This window comes from Hippocampus guttulatus, chromosome 2 (genome assembly GCF_054856545.1).
Source record: "Hippocampus guttulatus isolate MCC_2025c chromosome 2, RoL_Hgut_1.0, whole genome shotgun sequence".
In the NCBI taxonomy this organism is placed as follows: Eukaryota; Metazoa; Chordata; class Actinopteri; order Syngnathiformes; family Syngnathidae; genus Hippocampus; species Hippocampus guttulatus.
This window is the reverse complement of record NC_141262.1, coordinates 28,047,648-28,073,470: the sequence shown is the minus strand read 5'-3', so window position 1 is coordinate 28,073,470 and position 25,823 is coordinate 28,047,648. Positions and strand designations below refer to the sequence as shown.

General features: G+C 45.1%; 1 protein-coding gene across 1 annotated transcript in view; it reads left to right on the top strand.

Moving 5' to 3' along the window:
* Window positions 1-16,397: 16,397 nt before the first annotated feature.
* The window catches only part of rbpjb (recombination signal binding protein for immunoglobulin kappa J region b), a 30,485-nt gene continuing 21,059 nt past the window's right edge, over window positions 16,398-25,823 (top strand). Inside the window, exon 1 of the mRNA XM_086105254.1 lies at window positions 16,398-16,675. Coding sequence (XP_085961380.1) covers window positions 16,656-16,675 — 20 coding nt within the window. The 5' untranslated portion in view covers window positions 16,398-16,655. The remainder of the gene's footprint in view (window positions 16,676-25,823) is intronic.

Sequence of the window (25,823 nt, the reverse complement as noted above, 5' to 3'; positions counted from 1 at the left end):
AGCGACGGCTCCCGCGAGCCGAGGGGGAAATTGATGCGAGCGGTGAGAGGAAGGGAAGCGCATTCTTGAGGGGACGCGTCACCTATGCGCAGCGCGCGCGCGCACACACACACATACACACACGGGCTCTCTGACACTCTGTGTTGCCTTCCTGGCCTCGCCGGCCTGTGCGTCGCTTCGTCTTTGATGACGTCTCGCACGCCGCACTTTGGTACCTACAACTGAGTGATACTGTACTTGAGTACAAGTATCTTTGCAGAAAGTTGATAGGTTAAATGGTTAGAATCTAGTTTTTGTGTAGTTCTTGTTTGACCCCCCTTTTCTGTATTCTAATAAACGATATCCGACTTGTTCTACATAAACAGTTTGGTCTTAAAAGCCAGATATAGGCGAATATAAAGGCAAATGAACCATGGATAAATATGAAAGACGAGTTATTAATCTACTTCAATTAGTTTCTTAATGTACTCAACACGTTGTGGTCTTTTAAATGTGAGAACTTAACAAGAATTTACCAAACAATGCGGTGTCAACAAGTCAGCGAGTCATAAATCAGATCACCACAGTCATGCAAACAAAGCTGGGGCTTTATCACTTCAGCTTGTCATGAAACAATGACATGGAAAACTCGTGGACTTCACTTCTTTTGCACTGAATATATTTAAATACAATAAAAATAAACAAACAAATAAATTATGTGTTATGCATGAAAGATGAAGTCTGCCAGCCGACCCTTCTGGTGTGTGCGTCTTAGCTAGCTAGGGGTTGTACAATACATGAGTACATATGTACACTAAGTCACAGCTGCAAGCTGTAGTCCTCTTTGTTGCTTTTCGCGGAGGATAAAGAAAATACGCTTGTGGGTAGCGTTCGTCTTCACAGTTGTTCTTCAAAGTTTCTGCTATGTAAAGGCTTATACAGTACACCGTTACATCAATACTAGTTTTGTTAGCTCGTCTGTGGTGTCTGCTAGCGTGCAGACCTTTGTCAGACAGCTATGTTGTGTAACGTGTAATTTGTTTTGTTTTATGATTAGTTTGACAGTACATTGAGGCTGGCATAAAAGCTGTTGTTGGAAGAGTCTTTTCACTAGAATGTATCAAAACAATTCCTGTCAACGCCACCGGCTGCGTAACCTAATCCTTGTTATCGCCGCCACTGTTCATCGCTGCAGTGGTGATCTTATATTCCATTCATATGATTGTGTCCTTGCATGACGTCAATGTATAATTTCTTTGGATTTTATTTTGTAATAACAAAGATGGTCAGGGCAAATGTATTTTCAGTAAAAGTGTGCATTTCATTTATGAAATGTCGAGTAAAAGTGTAAGTTGACGGAAATATAAATAATGTAAAGGTCAGATATGTGAAAATACGAAAATAAGTGGAAGAGCATAGCACACACACACACAAAAAGCAGATTTTTTTTTCTAGCCTGGCTACGCTGTTTTGTTTTACAACACGTGATGCTGTAGCATAGGCAAGATGAGACTTAGTGTAACGCTAATTTGTTTTTGTCATCGTGTCTTTTTAATTATTGTAGCGCTAGTCCATTGGAAAAAAATCGTTGGGAGGGCCGTGTTGTGCTGGAAATATATCAATAAAGATTAATCCAATACAATATTATTTACACAATAGTGTCCAAGATGGCGGCGTAGTTGGCAGCTGTCGGCAAGTGCTCTTCAAGAGCTTTGCTTTTTGTCTTTTGTTTTGTTATTTCGTGTGGACCCGATGGGGACTGTTTTCAGTTTTTGGCTACGACATTCGTCAAAGGAGAAGAATCTGTGCTTGGTGGCTACGCCTTCTCGGCAGCACGCGCGTCCTCGCACTGATTTTGATGGTGGGGGGGGGGGGGGGGGGGGGTGTCGGCGCGATTTGACTGTCACCATTTCATATGAATCGACAATGTCGGCAGCGTTTTCTTTTCTTGTTATGTTTGCCTGTTTTCAAGCTGTTTTTTTTTCTCTCTCCTGATACCACCGACACACAGCCAGTCTTTTAATTATCACATGAAGGTCACGTTTTTACAAGAGTTCAGCTTGTAATTAAGCGTCGCTCTTTAAAGCGGGGCTCTTTGGGACGCCGTTGTCTGCCTGGAAGCGGCTCACATGGACTAGCCAATGACCGTTCATCTCGCATGTTTGTCAGTGTTTTCATCTGGTTTAGGATGAAAAAAATAAAAAACATCTGTGGGGGGGTGGGGGGTGGAAAGGAGTGTGTGGCTTAAAAAGCTCGGCTGCGGTTGAGCAACCTCCAAATGAGGTGAGCAGGAAATTGCCGAACGCGGCGTCGAGGTTGCCAGGATCCTGTCGCACGCGGGCCTGCGGACGCATTTGGAGCTGTGCAGGAAATGTTTAAGCAATTAGCCCCGAGTTTAAAATGTTGGAAAGACTTTTTTTTTTTTTTTTTTTGCTGCAGAGGAAAATCTTTGTTATGCACAGACCTCATCTTTCCAGTCTTTTCAGGCTGTTCCACATGCAGGAGCAAAAGCATACTTGAATTGTTCCTTTTGTCTTGCTTGAGGTACACTCTCTCATGACGCCGACCGACATGCGATCTTGCTCACACGATACGTTCCTCCAATCGGGAGTGTTGGGACGCGAGCTGCGGTTGACGGCGCAGTTCTATCTGACGCGTCTCCGGTTGGTTCAATACGCCGCCGCCAGCATCTGAACTGGAACACGCAAGAGGGAGCGCAGCGTTTATACTGGCCCCTTTTCCACTCTAAAGAGTCCGTTTGAAAAATGTTGTCATTTGTTTGAAAACCTCGAAATGGTCGCGCCTCACTGAGCGGATCCTTCTTGCAGTCCTTCCAAGTTCGTCAGGTCAACTTGACATTTTCTCTCGAAGGTTCTCAAGTCTAAGTCTAGAGCTTTTTCAGATGTTGGTCCCAAACTTTGGGATTGAATTCCTGCTATACATTAGCCAAGCCCCTTAGCTGTCCCTTGTGAAAACCGCGCTTATCTCCTGCCATTCGACACCGTATGAGCCCTTCCGTTCATTCGTCAGGCATTCAGTCAGGACAGTCCGGGGTCGAGCATCCCGACACCGTCACCGGCCCAGTAGAAGACCGAGGAAAGACCTCGGCTGCCAAAGAGTCCCGACACGGACAATTTCTGCCGCGCTCTTGGATAAATTTCACAGCGGAACTTTCCGACGCCGATCGGGAACCGAATGTGGCTCGTTGGTTCCGTTCATAGGACGAAACCGCGGTGGGTGACGGCGGCCCAGAACGAGCGTCTGCCATTTGATCATCGGGACGGAGGCCGAGCTATCGCAAAGACGGTGGTTTCGGCTCGTCGGGGTTTAGAAGGAAAACCAAATGTGTACTTGTGGCTTGTGGACTTCTGATGCACTTGACCGTGCGTGTCTGACTCGCTTCCACTTGCTGGCGTGCAGCTTGGAACACCCGCCCGCCCCCTGATTTTGTATCCTATTTTTTATTTGGAAAAACAGCCATGTTCAGGATTGTTGTCTTCTCCATTTTTTCCTTCTGTTTCTTCTCTTTCTCTTTTCGAGGCCCACTTGTGTTTCCTCCTTTTGCCTCTTCTTCCGCGTCGGCTTTTTGCCTTCGACTTGTTGTGCTGCGTTCGCTTTACCAGGAAAAACGTCCATTAAGGCCACGTCTGATCTTCCATCCGGCCGTGGACTTCCGTGACGCGCAGTAATCGATTTCCAGGCCGGGATGAGGCGCTGTGGGGGCCAGCGTAGGTTGCGCAGGCTTTCTTTAGGGGGGGGGGGGCTGTTAAGAGAAGCATCTGCCTAAGTCAACTGCAAGCAAGTGGGCCTCGGTGTAACCAGAGCGTCTGTTTTGGGGAATAGCCCGAGGGATCCGCGCTCGCTCGGTTGTCCCAAAGTCTCTCTTCTTTTGCAATTTGAGACGAAGGGAGAACGCATGTGTGTGTGTGCGTAAGTCTGCCACAGGGGGCAAGTCGATGGCGCTCACAGGACGGCCAAGGTCAGGAAAACAAGTCTCAGGAAACCCGATCTGTACCTCGCTGGCACCAACGCAGACACACTCTCTTTCTTTCTTGTCTTTCTTTTATGGGACGCAGGGAAAGAAAAAAAAACGGTGATTCACCACGTTTGGTCAAATATGAAGTATTGGGTTTCAGTTACTGGAAAAGTGGAGATAATAGATAAGGTTAGCGCGAGAAAAGAGCCCCGTGTGGGTTTTCTTGTTTCTTTTTGTTTGAGCTCTTTGGCTTCTTTCTTTTTCTTCTTGCGCGCCTTCTTCTGCAGCTTGTTTCTTTTCATTTCTTCTGCTTCCATTTCTTCTTTTGTTCCATCTTTTTTCTTTGGCCTTGTCATTTTCTGCTTTTTCCTCCTTCATTTGCTTGTTTTTATTCATGTCCATTTGGTCTTCCCGCCTTGCCTTTTATGTTGCTTCTGCTTCTTTTTCCTCATGTTTTTTTTTTACTTCTTAGCTTCATCTTTTTTTGTGCTGCTGTTTTTTTTTTTTTTTTTGCTCTTCTTTTTCCCCTGTTGAATTTCTTTTCTTCTTCCACGTGAACCAAACCACTTCCCCAGCCGTCACTCTGATCCGGCACGGTCGCGGTGCTCGCTATTACTGTGGCGCCGCAGCACCTGCCAAAAAGAAATCAGCCTCGCTCCTTGTCGCTGCGCTGCACGCTTCCTTCATCTTATCCATTTTCAACCCTCCCCGAAGGCCTTGGCAGCCCTCGAACCCCCCGCCCCCCCTTACATTTTACACCCGTGCGTCTTCCCGCGTCCTCATCTATCAGTCTCACTTTGTGCCGCTCTGTCTCCGACTTATCGCCTCTCGTCTCCTGTCCTCATTCCCCGGGATGGCCAAGAGTGTGCGGATTGGCACAATGCCCGGACCCCGCCCGCCCACCCCCTTGTCGCCAAACAGCACGTCTGGACCACCGCTCGGACTGCACAGACAGACACAGGCACGCAAATGTGAGCCCTTAATGTGCACGCGAACAGGTGAAGGTGCAGCGAAGCTCTTAGCAATTAGCCGTTCAACGTGACTCCGGTGTCAAACGTTGTCCCCCCCCCCACCCCCACCCCAACGCCCTCGACTTTTCAAGACCCAATATGAGCAAGACCTGTGCGGTGTGCTTTCTTCTCTCATCGTGTTGTGTACATATAAAACAATTTTGAGTCTTTATCCTATCAAACAGATGTCTGTTGGAGTCCCATGACTGCCCAACAGTGCAAGATCGCTTTCAAATTGGTGATTGGTCGCTTTCCTGTCGCAAGTCTTATGCAGCCTCCAAGAGGTTTTCTTCCAACATCAGCCTATTTAGCTCCATCCGTTTTCAGTCGGCTATCCAAGTACCAAACGCTTGGATAGTCGCAGCCCTCCATCTCACCTAAGCACTTTCTACATTTTCTTCCCCTGCATAGCAAACGGGACTTCTTATGCCTTTCTTCTTGCCACCCTTCCATAAAGGGACACATTTCTCAAGTGCATGACTTAGACTCAGACGGTGTGTGCTTTGGAATTATTTTCGGATTAAATCAAAATCATTCCAAAACCACTTCAGGATAATCGCTCAGGATAATATTTTAAAGACATCCGACAATCAAGTCTTCACTGACTTTGATTGGAAAGGGAAAATCAGGTTCACAATCTAATAATCTTAAATACGAGTCGGTTTCCAATAGGCGATCATTTTCCGAACAGATCAGGAAGGAAAAATCACTCTGAACACACCCCACACCACAGAATAATCAATTGCTCAACACAATCTTTTCGAGACATGTCTTGACTTTCAGCAGAAGATGGTGGTGGGGGGGGGATGCTCACATTCACCCCGACTATCAGAGTGTAAGTGTGTGTGTGTGTGTGCCCCGCGTAGCTGGATCCAATATAAGCGCATATATTATGTGGGCTCAGTTGACCAAATATGGTCCCTACTACAGTAGTCCCTGCTGGAAGAACCGAGTGGTGATCGGTCGCCGCTCTGTTCCGCAGATGTGCTACCAGCGAGCTCGAAAGCCCTGGCTTGCTTTTGTGGTTTCCCTCCAATGAGCTCACCGCCCTCTTAAAAATAACAGCGGTGACATCACTGTTCCTTGGCCCGGCCGGCCCGTCAGCCCGCCGCTGAGCGGAAACAAAAAAAAGCGAGGGAAGATGGTTCTTATTTAAAGGTAATAAGGTTGCTCACTGGGCACGGCGAGAGGAAGGAGAGGGTGAGGCCGGGTAGAGCGCAGACGGATCCACATATAAATAGATATTCCATGGGCGTGCGTCGTCAATGTCAACCAATAGTCGACTTTGATGGCAGTCGATTAGCTTCTCGATCTGCGATCGGCTGGCTCGCTTTCAGGCATCAGTCACTACAGAGGACAGCTATTCAAAAATACCCAGTCAAGACCCGTTTCCTTTGCATCAATTACTTCAATGGACAAATATCTGAATGCTGTTATATCGGTGCGACTCAGAAGCATCAGTCACTACAGTGGAGGCTTATTTATACGTGTGTGCATCGGTCTGATTTTTTTTCCAGGTGCTGTTTCCTTCTGTATTGTAATATCGTCGCTGTTGGACGGAGTCAGTCCGTGTGATGTGAGACATTTATCACTATAGCGGACAGATTTTGGGATGTGCTTTTTCCGTAGAGGCACGCGTCGAGATGTCACAGTTGCGCGTCATCATCGACAGTGATTGAAAAGCTCAGTCCTCCACCTGGAGCAGAAAACTTTTGGGTGACTGTAGTGTCTGATGTGTATCATTTGTAGAGATGAGCATGCTCGGATGTAAGTGAGAACCCGTGCCTGGGGTTACTGCCACCATCTCCCTCTTTGAAGTAATGTCGTGTTCGGTGATGGGTGGAGGCATTTTTTGGAGGGGGACCGGGGAGGAGGGGGGGGGGGGCAGGTGTTAATCAGATGGGAGGAGGACGAGGGGGATCCTATTTGTTTGTTTTGCACTCCAGACGTGTCCGAGAGCAGATTAAGGGATTTGGCTCAGGGTTTTGGGTGAGGAGGGGTGGGGGTGGTCAGAAGCATACAGGGAAGGGGGGGTGGGGGGACTTGAGAACTCCTTCGCACGCCTGCTTGACAGTCACGCACAAGAAAAACCCACGTAGTACCATACCTCTCCCAGCCGTCTGATCTTGTTTTAGCACTAATACGCCCCCACGCACGAGCACACACCCCCAAACGTAAGCCTCCAGAGAATTAGGGACCCTAGGGCAGGCAAGTCTTGCACGCGAGGGGAAAAAAGAAAAAAAAAACCCGCTTCCTCAAGAGGAGCTTTGCAAAATGCGGTTGCTTTTTCAACCATTGGAGGAACCAGAAGGCTGCAACATGAACCTCTGCCAAGGGCAAGGGGGGATGGGGGGGTGCAAGTCTTGCTTTTTTTTGTTTTTGTTTTTTTGCATTATCGTGGCAAGAGAATTTAAAACATCATCAGTGGCTACATGAGGGATTCTCAAAACGTGATGCGGTTGATAATTGAACATTTTATACTGTACTGTATATACGTTTATATAAACCCAGTCATTTCTTCTATTCAATTTGCAATTTGGAACGATATATTTGGAAAAAAATATTTGGATACCTTTAAACATTTTTTTTCATAACATTAAACATTTTGCAATGTTTTTTTTGGGGGGGGGGTAAATCTGTGAATTTGCTTGACAAATCCTTGAGTATCAATTTAAAATTGAAGCACAAAAAAAATCTGGCTTTTTCAAGCATGTTTTTTTTATTTTTAGTCTGTATTTTGGTTTTGTATTTTCCTTGACCCAGAAGTTAAATCTCCTCACTTAAATTGCATTTAAAATAAGACAGGCTTTTGAAATATGAATATAATGTACTTTTACATTTTAAAAACAATGTTTAATTTTTTGTAATTTTTTAAAAATGCTGTTAGAAAAATAATTCGATCTATTTAGCAGAAACAAGCTTTTAATAATATATTTGGACATTTCGCAGTCATTTGACAATATTTTTAGAAATCATTTTCAAAAGATTTATTTTTTTTCAATGACGATACAAATGACATTTTTTTTTCTTTCTCCATATTTTATTTCTTTATTTTTGCTCGGCCATCAGTCCTTGACTGTTCAAATTCAAAGAAACAAATGCAACGCCAAGCTCAAATTCAAGCGCGAGTTGCTCAGGCCTGGCCCATTTGCGGTGTGGCTCTTTTGTAATGTATATCAAATTCACCGGGGTCCTTTTCATCTGACAGGCCATTGTTTTTTTTCCGTTTTGTCGAGGGGGGGTGGGTAACCCGGCGTTCCACTCCCTTCGACACAGGAGCAGGTTGGCTGACGATTGTTTTATGGAAATGCGCGCGGGCCTGACCGGGTGTCTGCCATGTGAGGCTGGAAGGGCGGGGAGACTCGTGTCTTGTGTTAGGGGAGGAAGAGGCGGAGGGGATGGGCTTGTGGGGGTGGGGGTTGGGGGGGGCACTTATGTGATGTGACGCCGACCCCGGCAAACGCCCCTGACCCTGAGCAGATGGTGAGGCAGGCTCTCTCCTCTGAGGCGGAATGAATCGCGTGTGCCGTGTCACTTTATTGTCTGCGGGCATCGCTCACCCCAAAGCAAACCTCATCATGCACCCCCCCCCCCCAAGACTCCCACCCACCCAAACAAAATCCCTCTCCTGCTCACCTTCGCTTAGACAAAGAAGAGCCATCCTTTATTTGTTCCGCATCGGCCAATTTCTTTGACGCGCTTGCAGAAGCATGTCAAGGAGCCAGTCAATGACCCCGTTAACCCCGTCAAAAAAAAGCAAGGAAAGGACCGAGTCAAAAAGCAATCAAGAGCCACGTCGGGGAACAAGTTGAAAACACGTCAAAGGCACTCAAGGATCAAGTTAAAACCATTCACAAATCAAGTCAAAAGCTGTTGAAGAAGAAACACTTGAAGCATCAAGGCAGGAACAACAACAACAACAACAAAAGTCGATGGCTTGTTGTAAAGCAAACCAAGCCCAATCAAGAACTAGTCAAGAACCAAGTTCATACGAAACAAGAAATTCAAGAACCAAGTCCAAAAAAAAAAGATCAAAAGCTAGTCAGGAACCCCTTTTATAAAAATCACTTTGACAACCGGAACCAGTAAAAAAAGGACTTGGGCAAAGACCTGTTAAACAAGCCAAAGACCCGCTTGACAACAGAGTCAACCTCAATCAGGAGCCAAGTGAAAAACAAGTCGAAAGCGTGTCTCAGAACCATTTTTTTTTTGTTATTAAACTTTTTATTGAATTTTTTCAAACAGTTAGAAAAAAAAAAAACATGGTCACGTGTTTAAGTACATTGAACCACACCAGTTCCGGGCATCGAAATAGTACATACATCCATTGACATCCCTGTGAAACGGGTTACACTTACTGCCCTCCCACATATACAATGTCCTGAACACTGCGCCATATGAATAGAAAAGTAATGAAATAAAATAAAATAATAATAATAATAAACAAAAATAAACCAACTTGAGTGGAATGGGGCCAATAGGGTAACTCAACTTTCTGTTCAAGCACTTCCTTAGGTTTCCGTAAATTTTATCCAGGTATCCCATAATGTCTCAAATTTCTCTTGTTCGCCTCGAAGAGTTAATGTCAGTTTCTCCATTTCAAAAATTTCCCCAACCACCTTAGTCCAGTCTTTGACTGTTGGGGGATCTTTTGTCAGCCATCTTCTTGTGATTGCTTTTCTGCTCGCTAACAGTAAGATGTTGTAGGTGTATTTCTGGGCAAAGTTAATGGTAAAGTCAGGTTCCAGTCCCAAGTACAGGGCTTCAAAGGTCGGAGGGACCACTGTTCCCATAATCCTACCCATAGTCATCCTTATCTCTTCCCAGTATTTGGAGATGACCGGGCATTCCCAAAACACATGAAAATGTGAGGCTTTGCTATTACCGCAGGATCTCCAACAGGCTGTATTCATTCCTTGTGAAGTCCCTTGGGCCGGAACTCTAAAAAACCTGACGACATTCTTCCACCCAAATTCCCTCCAAGAGAGAGCCGATGTACATTTCCATTGCTGTGCTATTGTTCTCTCCCATGCTTCCAGTTGAATTGAAATGCCACCCTCCTTAGCCCACTTATTCTTTATATATGTTGTATCTCCACCTTCTAGTACCTGCAACTCTTTATAAATTTTCGATATAGTACCCCTTCCAGGATCTGACCCATAAGATAGTAGGAATATCTTGATTAAGCCGAAACCACTTTGTTGGACCCATCCTGTGCGTAGAGATCTCTCTAAGTAATGTCTAAGCTGCAAGAATCGATAGAAATCTTGATTACTCAATCCGAAATTGTTTCTAAGATCTTGAAAGTCTCAGAACCATTTTAAGAAACAAAGAAAAGTTCGTAAACACCTAAGAACCAAGTCAAAAGCCAATCAGGAACCACTTCAAAAACAAGTTGGCTTGTTCCTTGGCATGTTTTGAGTCTGCTTCTTGATTTAATTGTTTGTGTGTGAGCGAGTGTCTGTGTGTTTGTTTGGAAGTGGTTGCTCCCTGAGTGTTTTTGATTTGTCATGTGGTTCTTGACTGTCTTCCAGCGTTTCTTTTTTTGGTTTGTTTCCCCCTGGGTCTTAACAGTTTCTTGAATGGTTTTCATTTGGTTCTTGACAGGTCATTGAGTTGTTTTTGGAATGTCGTTTCCCCCCACTTGGCTCTTAATTTGGTATCTGACTTGATTCATAGTCACATTTTTTTCTTCTTTTTTTTAGCTTCAGTTTTTGAAGTGGTCTTAAGTCGTCATGACCTCGATTCTTGACTTTGCTTTCGCCGAGTGTCCCTCCGCGACCCTCCGTCCATCCGCCAACCGGTCCAGGCTCCACATTCGACGCCGGGTCTCTTTTTGTGTCCGGATGGGGTCTCAAACCCCCCCACGCGCGCATCCAATAGGCTCCTTATTCACTCAGTCCTTCATTCACGTGCTTCCATTCATGGCTCCTTTTTGCCGCACGCTCATTCACAGGTTTGCCCACTTGCCGAGGCTTTATCGGGGGACAATTAAGGCACCTGCGTTTCTAAAGCGAGCCGCCGCACCCCCCACCACCACCCACTGAATGCCCGCCGCCCCACTTCCTCGCCTCGCTCACTGGTCCTTTTTAACCACTTGGCCATGTGCGCAAGAGCACCCGCCGCAAGTCCTTTGCCACAGAAAATGCTTCTTCAGATTCATTTCCACGTCACATCTTTGGGACGGCCGAGATTTTGCTTGAAAAATCTGCAGAGAAAAATAATATCAGGTGAAAAAGGTTTGAATTTTTTTCTTTTTTCCGAATCTGTCACATATACTGTCGTAGCTGTGAGTTCGTTTTGCTCAAAATGACTCAAAACTCCCGATGGACACATTGGTCGGGGCGGGTTTAACAACGTAAATAGGACACACCCGCCCCACCCCCGGGGGTAGCGCACGCCAATTTATGATTTAATTCCAGATCATATTTCAGGGGTGCAAACAATTGAGCGCAGTATAGCAAAGGCTCACTGTAATTCTGAGATTGGTGATTTCAATCAATATGTGTCATGCGAGGCCTCCCTCTCTTTCTCCACAAAGGGTGAGGAGTCCCCTCCCCCATTCTAATCATCAACAGTCCTCTTCCTGAGAGACCTCCGTCCACAGCCCTGTCCTCCCCCCTTCTTCCCCCCTCTCTCTCTCTCTCTCCCCCAGACAGACAGCGACGAGGGAGGGGGGAGTTTGCATGGAGGGTCATGGCCTCGGCGGTGCAATCACTTGGCCAAAGGCTGAGTGTGTGTTTGTGTGTGTGTGTGTGTGTGTGTGTGTGTGTATGCGAGCGTGTGTATGTGTTGCAATCCTCCTCCCAGACCGTACCTTTAAACTAGTGGTGGGAAAAAGTAATCCGACAGACAGAGCGGAGTATTTTTTTTTCCTTAAAATTACACCAAAATTAATGGTGAAATTCTGGGATCTTTTCATGGATTATTTATAAAAATGTACTTTTTATACAGACCACATAATGTAATGAAAAAAAGTTCCATGAAAATAAAGTAAAACAAATGTACTCACTGGCACATATTCTTTATCCTCAAAACTACTTTGTAATATTACTGCAGGTCACTGAAGAGTTGTGACAGTCCTAATTTATATGCGTATGTCTGAATTAAACTGCCCCCGAGTGGCCAAGGAAGGCACACCAGAAGGAGTAGCACAATGGCCAGTGAATAGATGCCAAAATCCACGGCAAAATCTTTTCATTCTTTATATTCTCTTTCATTGTCTTAGATTTTTAAAAAGTGCACACAACTGTATGTTATTCATTATTTGTTTTTAATCATTTACCTCAGATTTGTTCGTAATAGTGCTTTTTTAAATGTCTTTTTTTAAAAAGCAGCAGACGTCACGATGATCGCGGTCCATATTGCTGATTTTATAACTTCCCTGCTTTTCATAAATTAACAAAAATCTTTTTTCGTCTTGTCATTATGGGTGTTTTGTGTCCAATTTTGAGGCCCCCGAAAATAATAATCTCCATATTGGAATCAGGCATAACATAATGTGGACTTGATGGCAGGCATAAAACCGGCCCATTCTTCAGGTAGCCGCTGGGATATCAATCACGTGGTTTATTTTCCATGTCGCAACGCTGCCTGCGGAGTTGTCTTTGGCAACTTGAACTCGTCGTGAACCGCGCCGGTGGGAAAAAGGGGAAACTTCTTTTTTTTTTTTTTCTTCCTCCTCCCCCACAAAGTGTCTACGCAGTGTCGGGGACGTCCTCACCTCAAGTTGTGTCACACCGAGACGTTCTCCATCCACCGTAGTGACTCATTAGGAGAGGATACAATCTGCCGCGTTTGTCTCTTGAGCCCACTGCGCTCGTTTCAGGAGGTTTCACCTCCCTCCCACTCTACCGTCTCGTACGCTTTCTCTGGTCTGAATTGGTTGCCGTTTCTTTCAAATCAAGTCAAGTGTCTTTGTGTCGCTCTTCATCTCAAAGGAGCAGCCTCATTTTGATGATCCCTCCTTTTGTCCAGGAGAAGCGGCAGTAAAACAGGCCAAAATCCAGGTGGCAGGTGGTGGCTTTAAGAACGATATCATCATGCTACTTTTTTTTCTCAGCAAAATCACAAACAAAGAGAATGGTTATCACTTTTTTTCTTCAGAAATATATTTTTTCATAGATGACTAATTTTGATATTTTCTTGAAAAATTGCTACTTTTCCCAGAAAAAATTGACATTATTCTTGTAAGAGTGCTACTTTTAAATAGCTATTTCGCCCCCCCTCCCCTCCCCCAAAAAACACACCTGCTTGTCAGATTGCTCTTTTTTTCCCCTGGAAAAAAAACACATCCTTATTTATGTAACAACAAAAAAAAGACATCATTTTTGTAATATTTGATTTTCTTTTTCCGCAAAAATGTGACACTATTCACATAAGGTTGTGACAACTTCATTCTCTTCAGATTGCTGTCTTTGTTTTCCTCAGGAAAATACAACTCTATTTCCGCCCTCCTCTTACTTCTTTTTTCATACTTCTTTTTTCTTGAAAAAACCCCAGCTTTATTTTAAGATTTGCTTCTTTGTTTTCCTCGAAATGCCTAGCTCTAGCATCATAAATCACTTTCTTTTTTCTCAAAAGAACCCGACTTTAGTCTTGTAGTTTTGATCCTCTCAAAAAGCAGAAATTGCCTCTTAAGAGTGCTAGTTTTTTACAGCTTTTTGGGGGGGGGGGAAAGGGGGTAACTGTCTTATGAGAATAACATATGTCTTTGAGAATAAAATTAGCAACATCACACAAATAGTGGCGGCCCGGTAGTCCAGTGGTTAGCACGTCGGCTTCACAGTGCAGAGGTACCGGGTTCGATTCCAGCTCCGGCCTCCCTGTGTGGAGTTTGCATGTTCTCCCCGGGCCTGCGTGGGTTTTCTCCCGGTGCTCCGGTTTCCTCCCACATTCCAAAAACATGCATGGCAGGTTGATTGGACGCTCTAAATTGTCCCTAGGTGTGAGTGTGGGCGTGGATGGTTGTTCGTCTCTGTGTGCCCTGCGATTGGCTGGCAACTGATTCAGGGTGTCCCCCGCCTACTGCCCGAAGACGGCTGGGATAGGCTCTAGCACCCCCCGCGACCCTAGTGAGGATCAAGCGGTTCGTAAAATGGATGGATGGACACAAATAGTCAGGTTTCGTGCCAAAAAAAATAACTAAAAAATAAATCTTCATAGAATGTAGTTGTTTTCAAGAAAAAAAATGGAGCAATCTTAAAAAAAGTGACATATTATTCCAGACCCAAGTAGCAATCTTTTTCCATGTAATGTTGTGAGCAGGTGATCCATATTGCAGCCGAGCCTTCCACTGGAACGCTTCCCTGTTCTCCTTGTGAGCCGCCATCTTCAGCAGTCAATCGGAGTGGCTTTATCGACTGGAGGCTTACGGCTTAGTCAGGATCACTCCGCTTGGCCGCCTCGCTATTGCAACCAATTGTTTCGCCCTTAATGAGAAGAATGGGATGAGACTCCGAATCTTTGCCTGTAAATGAGCGACCGTGGCCACGTTGGAATGGCCGCCAGTCCATTGCGGGGCACGTATGAACCAACAATATATTTCGAGTATATTTCTCTATAAAGGGGAAAAAAAATTCAATGGATGAGAGTTTTTTGGTGCTCTCCACCCCTGCCACACAAAGCTGCAGGCTCCTAACAAATGAGAGCATTAACTGGCCACCGGTGTGGTCTCCGAGTATTTACTTTGAAGTCGGGAAGACTCCCGCTCCGAGGGACGGCTACCGCGGACAAAGATGGTAAACAGATTGAAATGAGGGCTGGCCGAAACACAACAAATGCAGGGAGAGACCTACATGAAGGTTTACGGCTTCCTGATAAAGCAAAATGAGCCGACGTGTTTATTGCGGGAGAGACAGCTCACCTCACAGAGGGCCACTTTGGAATGCTCCTTGGAAGTCGGGGAGGAGAGTCTCAACCTTGAAAGCCCCCACGCCACCACGCAAATAATGGCCCGCCTTGTACTTTCACTGGGGTTTCCCTGGTCATGGGACTCCCCGATGTGATGGCAAATGCCCTAATCTGCCCTGTATGGGCCGTTCACGTGTGCCCGCGCTATTGTTTCCCCCGTTTCAAACGGGAAGCGCAATGTTGCCCTATTGGGGGATTGTGCTTGGAGTTGTGTGGGGGGGGGGGTGGGGGGGGGGTGGGGGGGGGGCCCGCTCGACACATGGTGTGAACCCGTTGATCAGTTTTGCTCCGGCCACGAATCCATTTGTAGAGAGCTTGTCCTCATTTGGGTCGATTCCCACCTCAAATGAACAGCCGGCCGCATACCAGTGTTAAAAAAAAAAACGGTTCTATTCTTCCTCCTCCTTGACATACGGTCGACCCCCAGGTCAGTTTGTGACATGTTTGTAGGGATCCAACTTCAACTCTAAGGATCAGTGGGGTCATTTCCAGGGGGACCTTGTGAATATTTTGAAAATGGAGCCCCTGAAGCCAGTTTGCGTAGGGGCCGACGCTCCAGAGCTGAAGTTGTCGTCCGTTGGAGCTTTTTGTCGTTTGCCGGGAGCAAACGAACAACACAGGCGCTGACGGGATGGGCTTGCTTAACGGTTTCATTGAACGTTCATCAGCTTGGGAACTTTTCCAAAGCGTCACAAATATCGAGCCAGCCATCACATTCAAGTCTGGAGAGCGCCAGCAACAGTATTGTTAAGATTCATTCTGATTTGACTTTGAAGATCTGATTCACCGGGCGCTTTTCCACACCCCTCAGTGATTCGTGCACCCCATTAGCAATCTTATGACAATAGTTCTGTTTTGGAGCACATAGTTAACGACATTCAGACGCAAAGCAGAGAAAACAAAAGTAGCTTACATAACCAGAATGACACCACTTAAACAGAAAACAAAACAAAACAAAAAAAAAACGTTTAAAAATGAAAAATAGGTTTCTAAAATAACTAGAAGGAAAAAAATGTATTTCGAGGACCTTAATCCAAGGGGGTGGGGGTGAGCAAAGTTTTTAAAGTGGATTTAAAAGTATTTACACTCTGGGATGGTTTCAGTTCTGTTGGCAGATTTATTCCATTTGTGTGCAGGACAACAAATAAATGCAACTTCAGTCAGTTTACATTGAACTACAAGAATTTTTTATGTTCATATATATTTGACACATTCATATTTGACAATAAAGTGGTGTTTTTCTTCTTTAAAGTATGTAACAATTAAACTATGCTAGTTGTGGGGAGCTGGGAAGGAGGAGTGTCATTTCAATCCATCTCAGTGGTCGAATTGATTTGATCAACGTGGTCAAGGCACCACTGTATTTTCGAACAAAATGCACAAGCGCCTTTCTCCGCTGATTTACAACCGCGGGTACACACGTGGGAAAAGCATCGGGGACAAGTCTCGCGAGAGCGAACGAGCCCTTAGCGCTGGCCTATTGTGAGAGTTTTTGCAGCTCTCGCGTGATCTCGGAAGTTTCCCACGCCTGTTGTTGTGGCGTCTGCCCTTTTCGCTCACTCTCGCAGCGCTCCCCCCTCGCCAAAGTGTGGCCTCCCCTTCTCTTGTGTCTCCTTACCCACCCCCTTTCTCCCTTCTCCCTCGTCCCGACACCTCCATTCGGCCTCTTGTTGTCTCGACGGATTGCCGGGGCTGCGGGGAGAGGCGCAAAAAAAGAAGAAGAAAGGGGGGGAAAAGGATATCGCGAGTATTGGAGTTTTGGTGAGAGTTTGTGGAAGATGGCGCCTGTTGTGACAGGGTGAGTCTGAGATTCGGGGGCTTTCTTCGGGGAGTTCAAGTGAATCCGAGTCCTTCAGCGTGGCTCCGCCGCGTATTTGTCTGCTTTCGCCCGGCTCCGCGGGCACTTTCCCCGCTGCTGCGTTCATCGTACAACGTCGTTTCTTTGTTCCAATGTGTTAAGCGTCTTTTTTTCCTCACTCTCACCCACTGTTTGCTGCGGTGTTCAGTGGGCTAGCCTCACGCGAGCTGTTAGCATTTGTGCTAGCCAGCTAATGAAAACGACAACAAAATCAAGAGAGACTCCCGAGGACACGCGCTGGAAAGTGTCCGACTAAAACGGCGTCCCCTCGGATTTGTTTTGCCCAACGTGCTCCCGCAACCAAGTAGGGGAAGTAGGGCTGCATATGGGCAGTGAGTAGTCCGATAATGGACGCCGGCTAGCAAGGTCCGAGTGAATCACGTTGCTTTGTAAATCTGACGAAAATATTGTCGTTTGTCCTAGAAAATTAGCCGACAAATCTGAAAATAATAGCTTTATTCACGTAGAAAAAAGTACGAGATTAAAGTCTGATTTTTTGGGTGGGGGCAATCTTGCTACTGAGAATAAAGTTGTTTTTCTGTAAAAGAAAACAACTACCAGTCTTACAAAAATACTCGTATTTTTTTAGGGTAAAAAAGTTTAAATCATACAAAACTGAAGTTGCTTTTCGAGAAAAACAGGAGCAGTCTGACGAAATGGTAAAAAAAAAGTGACAGGAAAATGTAGTTTTATGAAAATATAATCTTATTTGTATATGTCCAAAAATAAAGTTGTTTTTCAGGAAAAAAGTATGAATCATACAAAATGGTAATATTTTTCTAGGGTGAAAAGTCGCAATTTTATGAAAATTAAGTGATTTATTCAGGAAAAAGTAATAATCTCATCTGAATGGTCAGATTTTAAAAATCTCTCTGTCTCAAATTTAGTCTGATTTTATAAGGGGGGAAAGTAGCATTTTTTTTTCAAAAGATAGTCAGTTTTTAAAAAAAAAATGTAACAATCTTGTGATGAAAAAAAAATTTTTTTTTTCTGATAATCTTACATGTGTTTTTATCAAGTACAACCGCTAATGAGAATTTCTGATTGTTTGAGAAAAATGTAGCTATCCCACAAGAATAGGTGCTGTTCACATATTGGATGGTGACGTACATTGAAGATAGCATTGGACCGGTCATATGAAAGTTATTGCATGTCTTTGCGATATGCATATTACATGGGCCATTATCGCGATGATATATTGTCCAGCCCTAATCTTTTTTACATCACGTGGTGCTTGCAATGACATAATGACCCGATGGGCTACTGTAGCTTGCGCCTTAAAATATTGCTGTTGTCTCAAAGAAACATACTGATAAGTGGAACTTGCCATGTATACTGTGGGGGGGGGGGGGACTTTCTCTTTACATGCCCTATAAAAATGACAAATGTGGCACACACCACTTGCTCACAGTCGCTCTGAATTTTGTGCTCAAAGCCTGCTCACCCAGTGCCACCAGGTAACACATCCGTGATACTTTCACATGTCAGCATTGGGCTCCTAATGGGGAAACTTGTACTTGTGATCAATTGGTGGGAAACGCGCAACCCTTCATCGTGGAGGTGTCAAATTTTTCCTTGTCGCTGGCGCTCGCGTTTTTTTGATGTCGTACAGACAAAGCTATATTGGACGATAATATGCTTGTCTCATTGAAGCTGTCCGTTTGTGTTTATAGAAGTGTGTGTGAGGGGTTCTTCAGTTCAGGGGGGGAGGGGCAGCATGTTAGAGGGCACTGGGGTCAGGTCTGGGTGGTGGGCCACCTGTCCGCATGATATCTCTTGCTCTGTTTTTTTGTCTTTAAGGGTTGAAAAGGGTTATTAAGCGTATTAGGACTATACTGAAAAGAAGGTATATGTATGTTTTAAGGAAAGTTTTGAGAAAAAAAGGCTCACTCTGACGAGAAACGTATTTGAAACAGAAAAATACAATCTTAAGAGTTTTTTTTTTGCGGGGGGATGGAAAGAAGTTGCACTGTTATGAGAATAAAGTAGAATTTTTGTTCGCGAAAAGAGGCAGCGATACTATCCAAATATTGTATTATTTCAGAAAATAGAATCAGTCTTACAAATGTATTATTTTTTTAAGCTTGCGAGAATAAGCAGTTTTATATCCCCCCCACTGAGAATAAAAGGGAGCAATTTTGTGAAAAATTTTGTCTATCTTTTTAATCGTAGAATTTGTACAAGAATAAAATTGCATTTTGTTTTCTTTTTACAGAAATTTTTATTACTGAATAAAAATGGAACATTATGAAAATAAAGTGTTAATTTTGGGGGGGGGGCAACAGTAGCAACATGAAAATGTAGACCTATTTCTCGTCAAAAAAAAAAAAAAAGAAAATCAGCTATTTTATGAGAATAGTCTTCTTTTTTCCAGAAAACAAAAATCCTGCAGAAACAAAGTTGTTTTTATCGTTTTTAGCTCTGTACTTACATCGCATACAGCTCTCATTTGACCAAAAGAGCATCACATCACACCACAGTGCCGCTTGGCAGTGGTAACACCATTTTTAGGGGCACTTTTAGTTCAGCTGTGACTAGAAACGGTTCCAAATCCTCATCACTGTTGGCACTAAACCTTAAGGCATCTGTCTACAAGAAAGCAACAAATGTCAGGAAAAGCCTACTAGAACGTTGAAACTTTAAGGTCTCATCAGAGATAGTTAAAATAGTGGCGGTTTTTGACTCCCAATTGACATGAGTTTGAATGTGATTGGTTCATTCTGACTTCGGCGTGGGCCGATTACCGCTTCGGTGGTTTATTGTGTTTTTTTAAAAAAAAAAGCAGGGCCTTTCTTTCTTTCCTTGCGTAGTATATGTTTGTGTCAGCGTGCGCTTCTGCGGTCGATTGGGAAGGTGGGTGCGGAGCGAGCAGTTTTGTGTGTGCGCGCGCGTGCGTCCATTCCCCATGGGTCCTCTCCGCTTGCCGGCTTCTCTTTTTCAAGAAAGGCGGGGTTCAGAGAGAGCAGCAGATGTCGAAGCGCTGACCTTTATGGTGGCAGAGGCTCGGCCCGGAGCTAAAAAGCCAGCTCCACAACCCCCACCTTGAGCGCCTTCCCCACCCTGTCAAAAGGGCTTGGAAGATGGACGTACAGGAGCACATTCATTGGCGTCCGACCGTTAGCTCACCGGCACTGCGGTCTGACGATTTATTGACAGCGAATTGTCATTCATCTTGGTATCCATTAGTTGTTATGACTGAAAACCAAATCTGCCACTGCCTCGGATTTCATGTTCAAATTTCCTGAGACCAAAGCCACTTGTCAGCAATGCAATGAATAATCAAATAACTGAAATAATTTGATTGAAGAAAAAAAAATGAAGCCAATTTCTGCTGCCGAACCATGAAGCAGGGGTGTGGATCAAGAGAGAGTATGCCCAAGGTTTGTGATCGTTTCACCCTTAAAAACCAAGATAAAGTGCCATGTGTTCACTTGGAAAGCCAAACCTGCGTACCACAAAAGCAGTCTATGATCATGAATCAAAATATAATCCTGATTTCAATTTTGGCCTCTCCATCTTTAAAACATTGTGTGCTTTACCTGTTAATGACTTCCCATTTGGAGTACACTGCAAAAATAATTGCACACATTGTATATTGAAAGACAGGACATGCTTTGTTTTCAAAACATCGTTAGTGCTAATGCTAAAGTGAATGCAAAATCCCATTGATGTGCTAACAGGAAATTGGCCTCAAGCCCCAGGAGCGGTATACCTTCAAATAACATATTTATGCACAAACACAGTTGGAACACATACATAAGGCTGCTCGATGATGAAAAAAAAATTAATCGCGATTATTCATCTGTCCATTTTCTAGCCGCTTCTCCTCACGAGAGTCGCGTGTGCGCTAGAGCCGAGTCAGCCGACTTGGGGGAGTCGGCGGGGAAACACCCTGAACCGGTTGCCAGCCAATCCTCAGGGCACACAGAACACGGACAATCTTTCGCGATTACAATCACAGCTAGCGACAATTTGGAGTGTTCCATTGACCTACTGTGCAAGTTTTTGGGACGTGGGAAGAAAACAGAATACCTGGAGAAAATCCACACAGGCATGGAGGGAACATGCAAACATGAACCCTGTACCTGTACTGTGAGACGATGTGCTAACCGGTCGAACACGCCCCACAATTATTCAAAGGGACAAAAATACGGTAGTTTATTTTTTGTTTGTTTTGCTGACTCGAGCACGGTTTGAGATGCCTCCAGTCAATTCTTCAAACGGGATTCCGGCGTTTGCTTGGTGCTATGGGACGGAACAGTCAGACCCCCCCCGTCATGTTTAATGGAGACCAAAGTGCTCTCGGTGGTGATGATGTTGGCGAAGGCAGTCGAGTACACAGCAGAGAATGAGTGCGAATGGCACGGGCGGCGGATAGCTCGCCACTGGTGCTCGCTTTAGAGCACCTCGGCGTCTTTCTAGCATGAATTGTCCTCTTCCGAGAGCGTTTCCTCTGGCCGATGTTGTACGGCTTGCCAAGCGACTGTGACTTCTGTGTCAGCAGCTTTTCGTCCCCCGACGTCCCCTCACATTCAGGATGCTTCATTCAGAAAACATGAAGTCCTTCTGCCCGTATTGACTGTCGGTGCTGGACAGACCTGGGGCGCTAGTGTTTTTTTGCGCCTGTAATGGGCAGCATTTTTCACAAGCCCGTTTTGTTCAGTGGAGATGTCGCCGCTGTTGGACAGTCGGCGTTGGTGCGGCTGGATGGATGGCTGCTGAAGTTGAGGATGAGGAGAGAGGAGCGTTGGCGCAGAGCGCCGATGCGTATTTGGAGCCGAGAGTCGCTGCTTGGAATTGAAATGGATTTCCATTTCCAATCTCTTAGCTTCTTGTTGACTTTGAAACTTAGCTTGTAGCCGACGTGTGCACATTTTGAGCACGACGTCTCTGATCCACTGGTTAAAGGACACTTTGATTCTCTCCTTTCATCTCAAACTGCTTCAAACAACAAAGCGTGTGACGGAAAGGTGGTTAGGACTGCACGACTGTCCGTGTTTTATGTTATGTGTTGTGTTTATTATTTTACTTTAACTTTTTTGTTAAGCGCTTTGTTACAGCTGTTGTGAAAGCCCTGATTTATTGTATTGTATGATGAGCATTTCCTGTCATTCAGCTACAGTAGGGAAGTGCTAAGCCACTTTCAACGTTGTAGTGGTTTTGAGAGGAATTTGTCCGTTTTCATCCAACGGACAAAATGTTTGTCCTGTGTTTTGGTTTTTGTCCTCAACCATGATTATTTATGCTGTCCAACCGCACGCAGAAGTGACTGGTTGATTTGTGTGGGAAAGAACAATTGCCAATGAGCCTTTGGAAAGTAAATGGTAGAGCTGGCCAATTGATTTCAAATGGAAGTTGATGCAAGTTAATGTTGGGAAAAATATTTCAAAGCTTATTCGGTATCTGGAGAAATGAAGAAAGTTGGAGGGGGGGGGGGCGGGACCAGCACAACTTTGAACAATGTCATTTGGAAAATGGAAGACAGAGTGTGTAAGTTAAACATGTCATTGGAACTAACGCAGCCCCATACCATCACAGATGCTGGCTTTTGAACATTTCTGGCCAGAACAGTCTGGATGGTCCTTTTTCCTCTCTGGTCCGGAGGACAAGACATCCACAATTTCCCCAAAACAATGTGAGACATGGACTTATCAGACCACAGAACGCTTTTCCACTTGGCGCCATCTTAGATGAGCTCCGGCCCAGGGAAGCCGTTGGCGTTTCTGGCTGTTGTTGATAAATGGCTTTTGCTTAGCATAGTATAGAGTTTGAAGTTGCCCCGACGGATGTCGCGCCCAACTGGATTGACCGACGTTGGTTTTCTGAAGTGTTCCTGAGACCATGTGATGATGTCCATGACACATTGATGTCGTTTTGTTGATCCGGTTCGGCCCGAGAGGTCACGAGCGTTCAGTGTTGCTTTTTTGACCTCACTGCTTCCGTGCAGTGATTTCTCCAGATTCTCTGGGGCTTTTGATGATATCATGGACCGTAGATGATGACATGCCTAAATTGAGAAACATTGCCTTTAAACTATTCTACTACTTTCTCACGCAGTGGTTAACAAAGCGGTGAACTTTGCCCCAGTTTGTGAATGACTCCTGTCCTTTTTGAGACAGTCATGGCACCCACCTGTTCCCAGTTAGCCTGTTCACCTGTGGGATGTTCCAAACAGGTCTTTGATGAGCATTGCCCAACTTGATCTTTTTTTGCCACCCGTACCAGCTTTTTTTGGAACAGCCATAAAATTCTAAGTGAGTGATTATTTGTTGAAAACAATTAAGTTGATCAGTTTGGACATTAACTACCTTGGCTTTGTAGCGTACAAGTTCAGTTCAATATACGTTGAACATGATTTGCAAATCATTGTATTCTGATTTGGTTTATTTTTAACACAAGGTCCCAACTTGATTGAATTTGGGTTTATAGGCACAAAGTGTGTACATGTAGAAGTCATCCGAAAAAAGAAACAACCCCCCCCCGCCGGACTTTAACGACTGGCTTCCATTTTTAAGTGATGTTATGTTTCATGTGTTAATGTTACAGATTGACTTTCTAGCCGCTCAGCAATGCATGCTCGCCACCCAAGTGCAATAAAACCCTTTCTGCCATGACACGCAGGGGGCACCCCCCCCAAAGGAAACATAGAATCTCCAGTGTCGGGAAAACCCCAATTGACTACACCTCCCACGGCGGGCTGCACCCGCCGCTATCGCCGTCTAAGATAAGAATGGAGTGGCAAGCAGTAGTATCCACTCTGGAACGAGTGTTTTCTCACTTCTCAGGATGTTCGCCACTGTGTCATGCATTCAAAATGCATGTTGTGGTTTTATTAGGCAGATTATTATTATTATAATTTTTTTAACCGGTGCCGTGAACCCTGGCATAGTCATGGTTAGGAATTTGCACTCATCTATTTGCTGTTTTTTTTTTTTTTCCTCAGCCGTGGCATGATCTGACCACGGAATATTATTGGAGTGAATTGAGGCATTTCCTTTCAACAAAAACAGTTACTTGTGGATTTTCACCATTCGCAGCTTGGCCATACAGTGTTGTACACGGTATCGAAACGGCCGATGCAGCCGAACTTCGTGACAACGTACCTCGAGAGACATAACGAATCTGTACGTTCTCGCGGTAAAACCATGAACATGTAATACAGTCTAAACATATACACAAATGTGTGTATTTGAAAAAAAAATTGATTTTATCCGACATAAAACAAGCAACTGTAGCGTTCCTTCTTCATCTCTGAAAACTTTCAGTCAGCGAACATTACCCGACATGGGCAAGTGCCAGTGCTGCCATCGAAGCCAACTGTTATCAATTTAGGATGTTCCACTCCCGGGTCCGTCTACGATCCTTTTCAGTATGTTGGCCTCGAACTCTGCCATGATTTTCTTGCCACTACGGATGATTGTTGAAATGTTTGAATTTGCCAATTGGTCGTCTCGGCTGAGCTTTGTCTGGGGGGGGGGGGGGGGGGGGGGGGGGGGGGGACTCCTTTTCCAAAGCGAGAGACAAGTTCAGCCATCACAGACGGCGGGATTTGCTTCCGTTTTCAAAACATGTTCTGAGACCATGTGCGCCGTGCCTCTGGAAGTACAACGATGTCGGAGTTGAGCATTCGCGTCGTTAAGCAGGTCGTGGCGGCAGTTAGCTTGCAACGAAGACTTTTTCACTATTTTGTTGGAAAAATCTGGCCGTTATAATGAAGTTTACCTTTTGAAGTGTTCGTTGGAAGCAAAATCGGCAAATGGAAAATGAATTTGGGACTTTGAAATGTGAACGTTGTACGCTGAAACAAACCCGTGCCCTCTTTAAAGCGGCAAATTTGTGAGACGCCCCTTCCGGCTCCCTGAGATTGTATCTGTGCGTGTGTCACGTGCCTATTTGTTCCGGTGACAGCCACCCGACTGGAATGAGCAAAACTGAGGCTTCAGCAAACGCTAATGCTAGGAAACACGGCCAAGTATGACTAATAGCCCTGAAATTGTGGATATTTCGGCTACCTGGTCCAGAACCAAGATGGAAATTGTTGAGTTAGCCAGACTATTTGCCGTAAGCGGTTACAAAAATTCCCCAAGTCACGTTGTTAATGCGCCTAAAAGACACTCTCCCAAAATGTATTTGATCGGGACATGGAAGAAACCACAAGGCATAGCCTCCTCACAGTTATTTATTCATGTTAATCAATTATAGATGTTATGAATGTATACTGGGTTTCGCTGAGCGATACGGTTTTGACTGCCAGCTACCCTAATGCGTGGCGTGCAAATGTAATAAGTTGTTGCTCACAGCCACTGTTTCCTCTTCGCCCCTCGTAGAGTAAAGCTCCGGACCATGATTTTTTGCAACTCAGCCTGTGGGGACACCACCCCGAGCGTTTACCCAGAGATGACCCCCCCCCCCCCCAACCCTCTCCCACTCCTGCTCCATCATAAAGTGAGAGCGGGGCACAACAGGGAGTTCTCAAATGTCAGGAAAATAGTCAAGGAAAACAGCAGCAAAAAAGGCGCATTTGGTTTCCAGGAAAGGTGCACTGCTATCGGCGAAATGTTTCTCCGCATTGTGCGGTTGTTTAACTAAGGCCGCTGCCCTGTTTCACAGAAGAATCCGCCTGGTGGCATTCCTGCGGCCGTTGACGTCAGGAGTGTTTCTGGCGCTCCTTTACAATCACAATGAAGTAACGGCCGCGGCTGTCGTTTTCGCGGGACACTGCAGTGATTGTGGTTAAAAGAACAATGCGCCGCGCTTGTCCCACTCTCACGCATGTGGCCTTTGGTTATCGCGGAACTGTTTAACCTAAGGCCGTGTCCGCACACAAACACGTTACCTCAAAGTAGCCGTACACACAGCCACGAATGTCTAAAGAGCTGGCAAGTTAGTAAGTAGAAAATCGCCATTTTTGCTTCCCCCCTGAGTCGTTGGCGTGACAAGGTCTCGGGGTTCAAAGTTGCATTTGCATCGGTCGTTGCGCCAAATGAAATCAGCGCGTCGTCGTTAGTTTTATTGTCGTGTTAAATCGAGTTGAAGTCGCTCAGTTTTCCTCGCGTACACTGTAGTTAACCCTGGCCGTAGTTTGAAT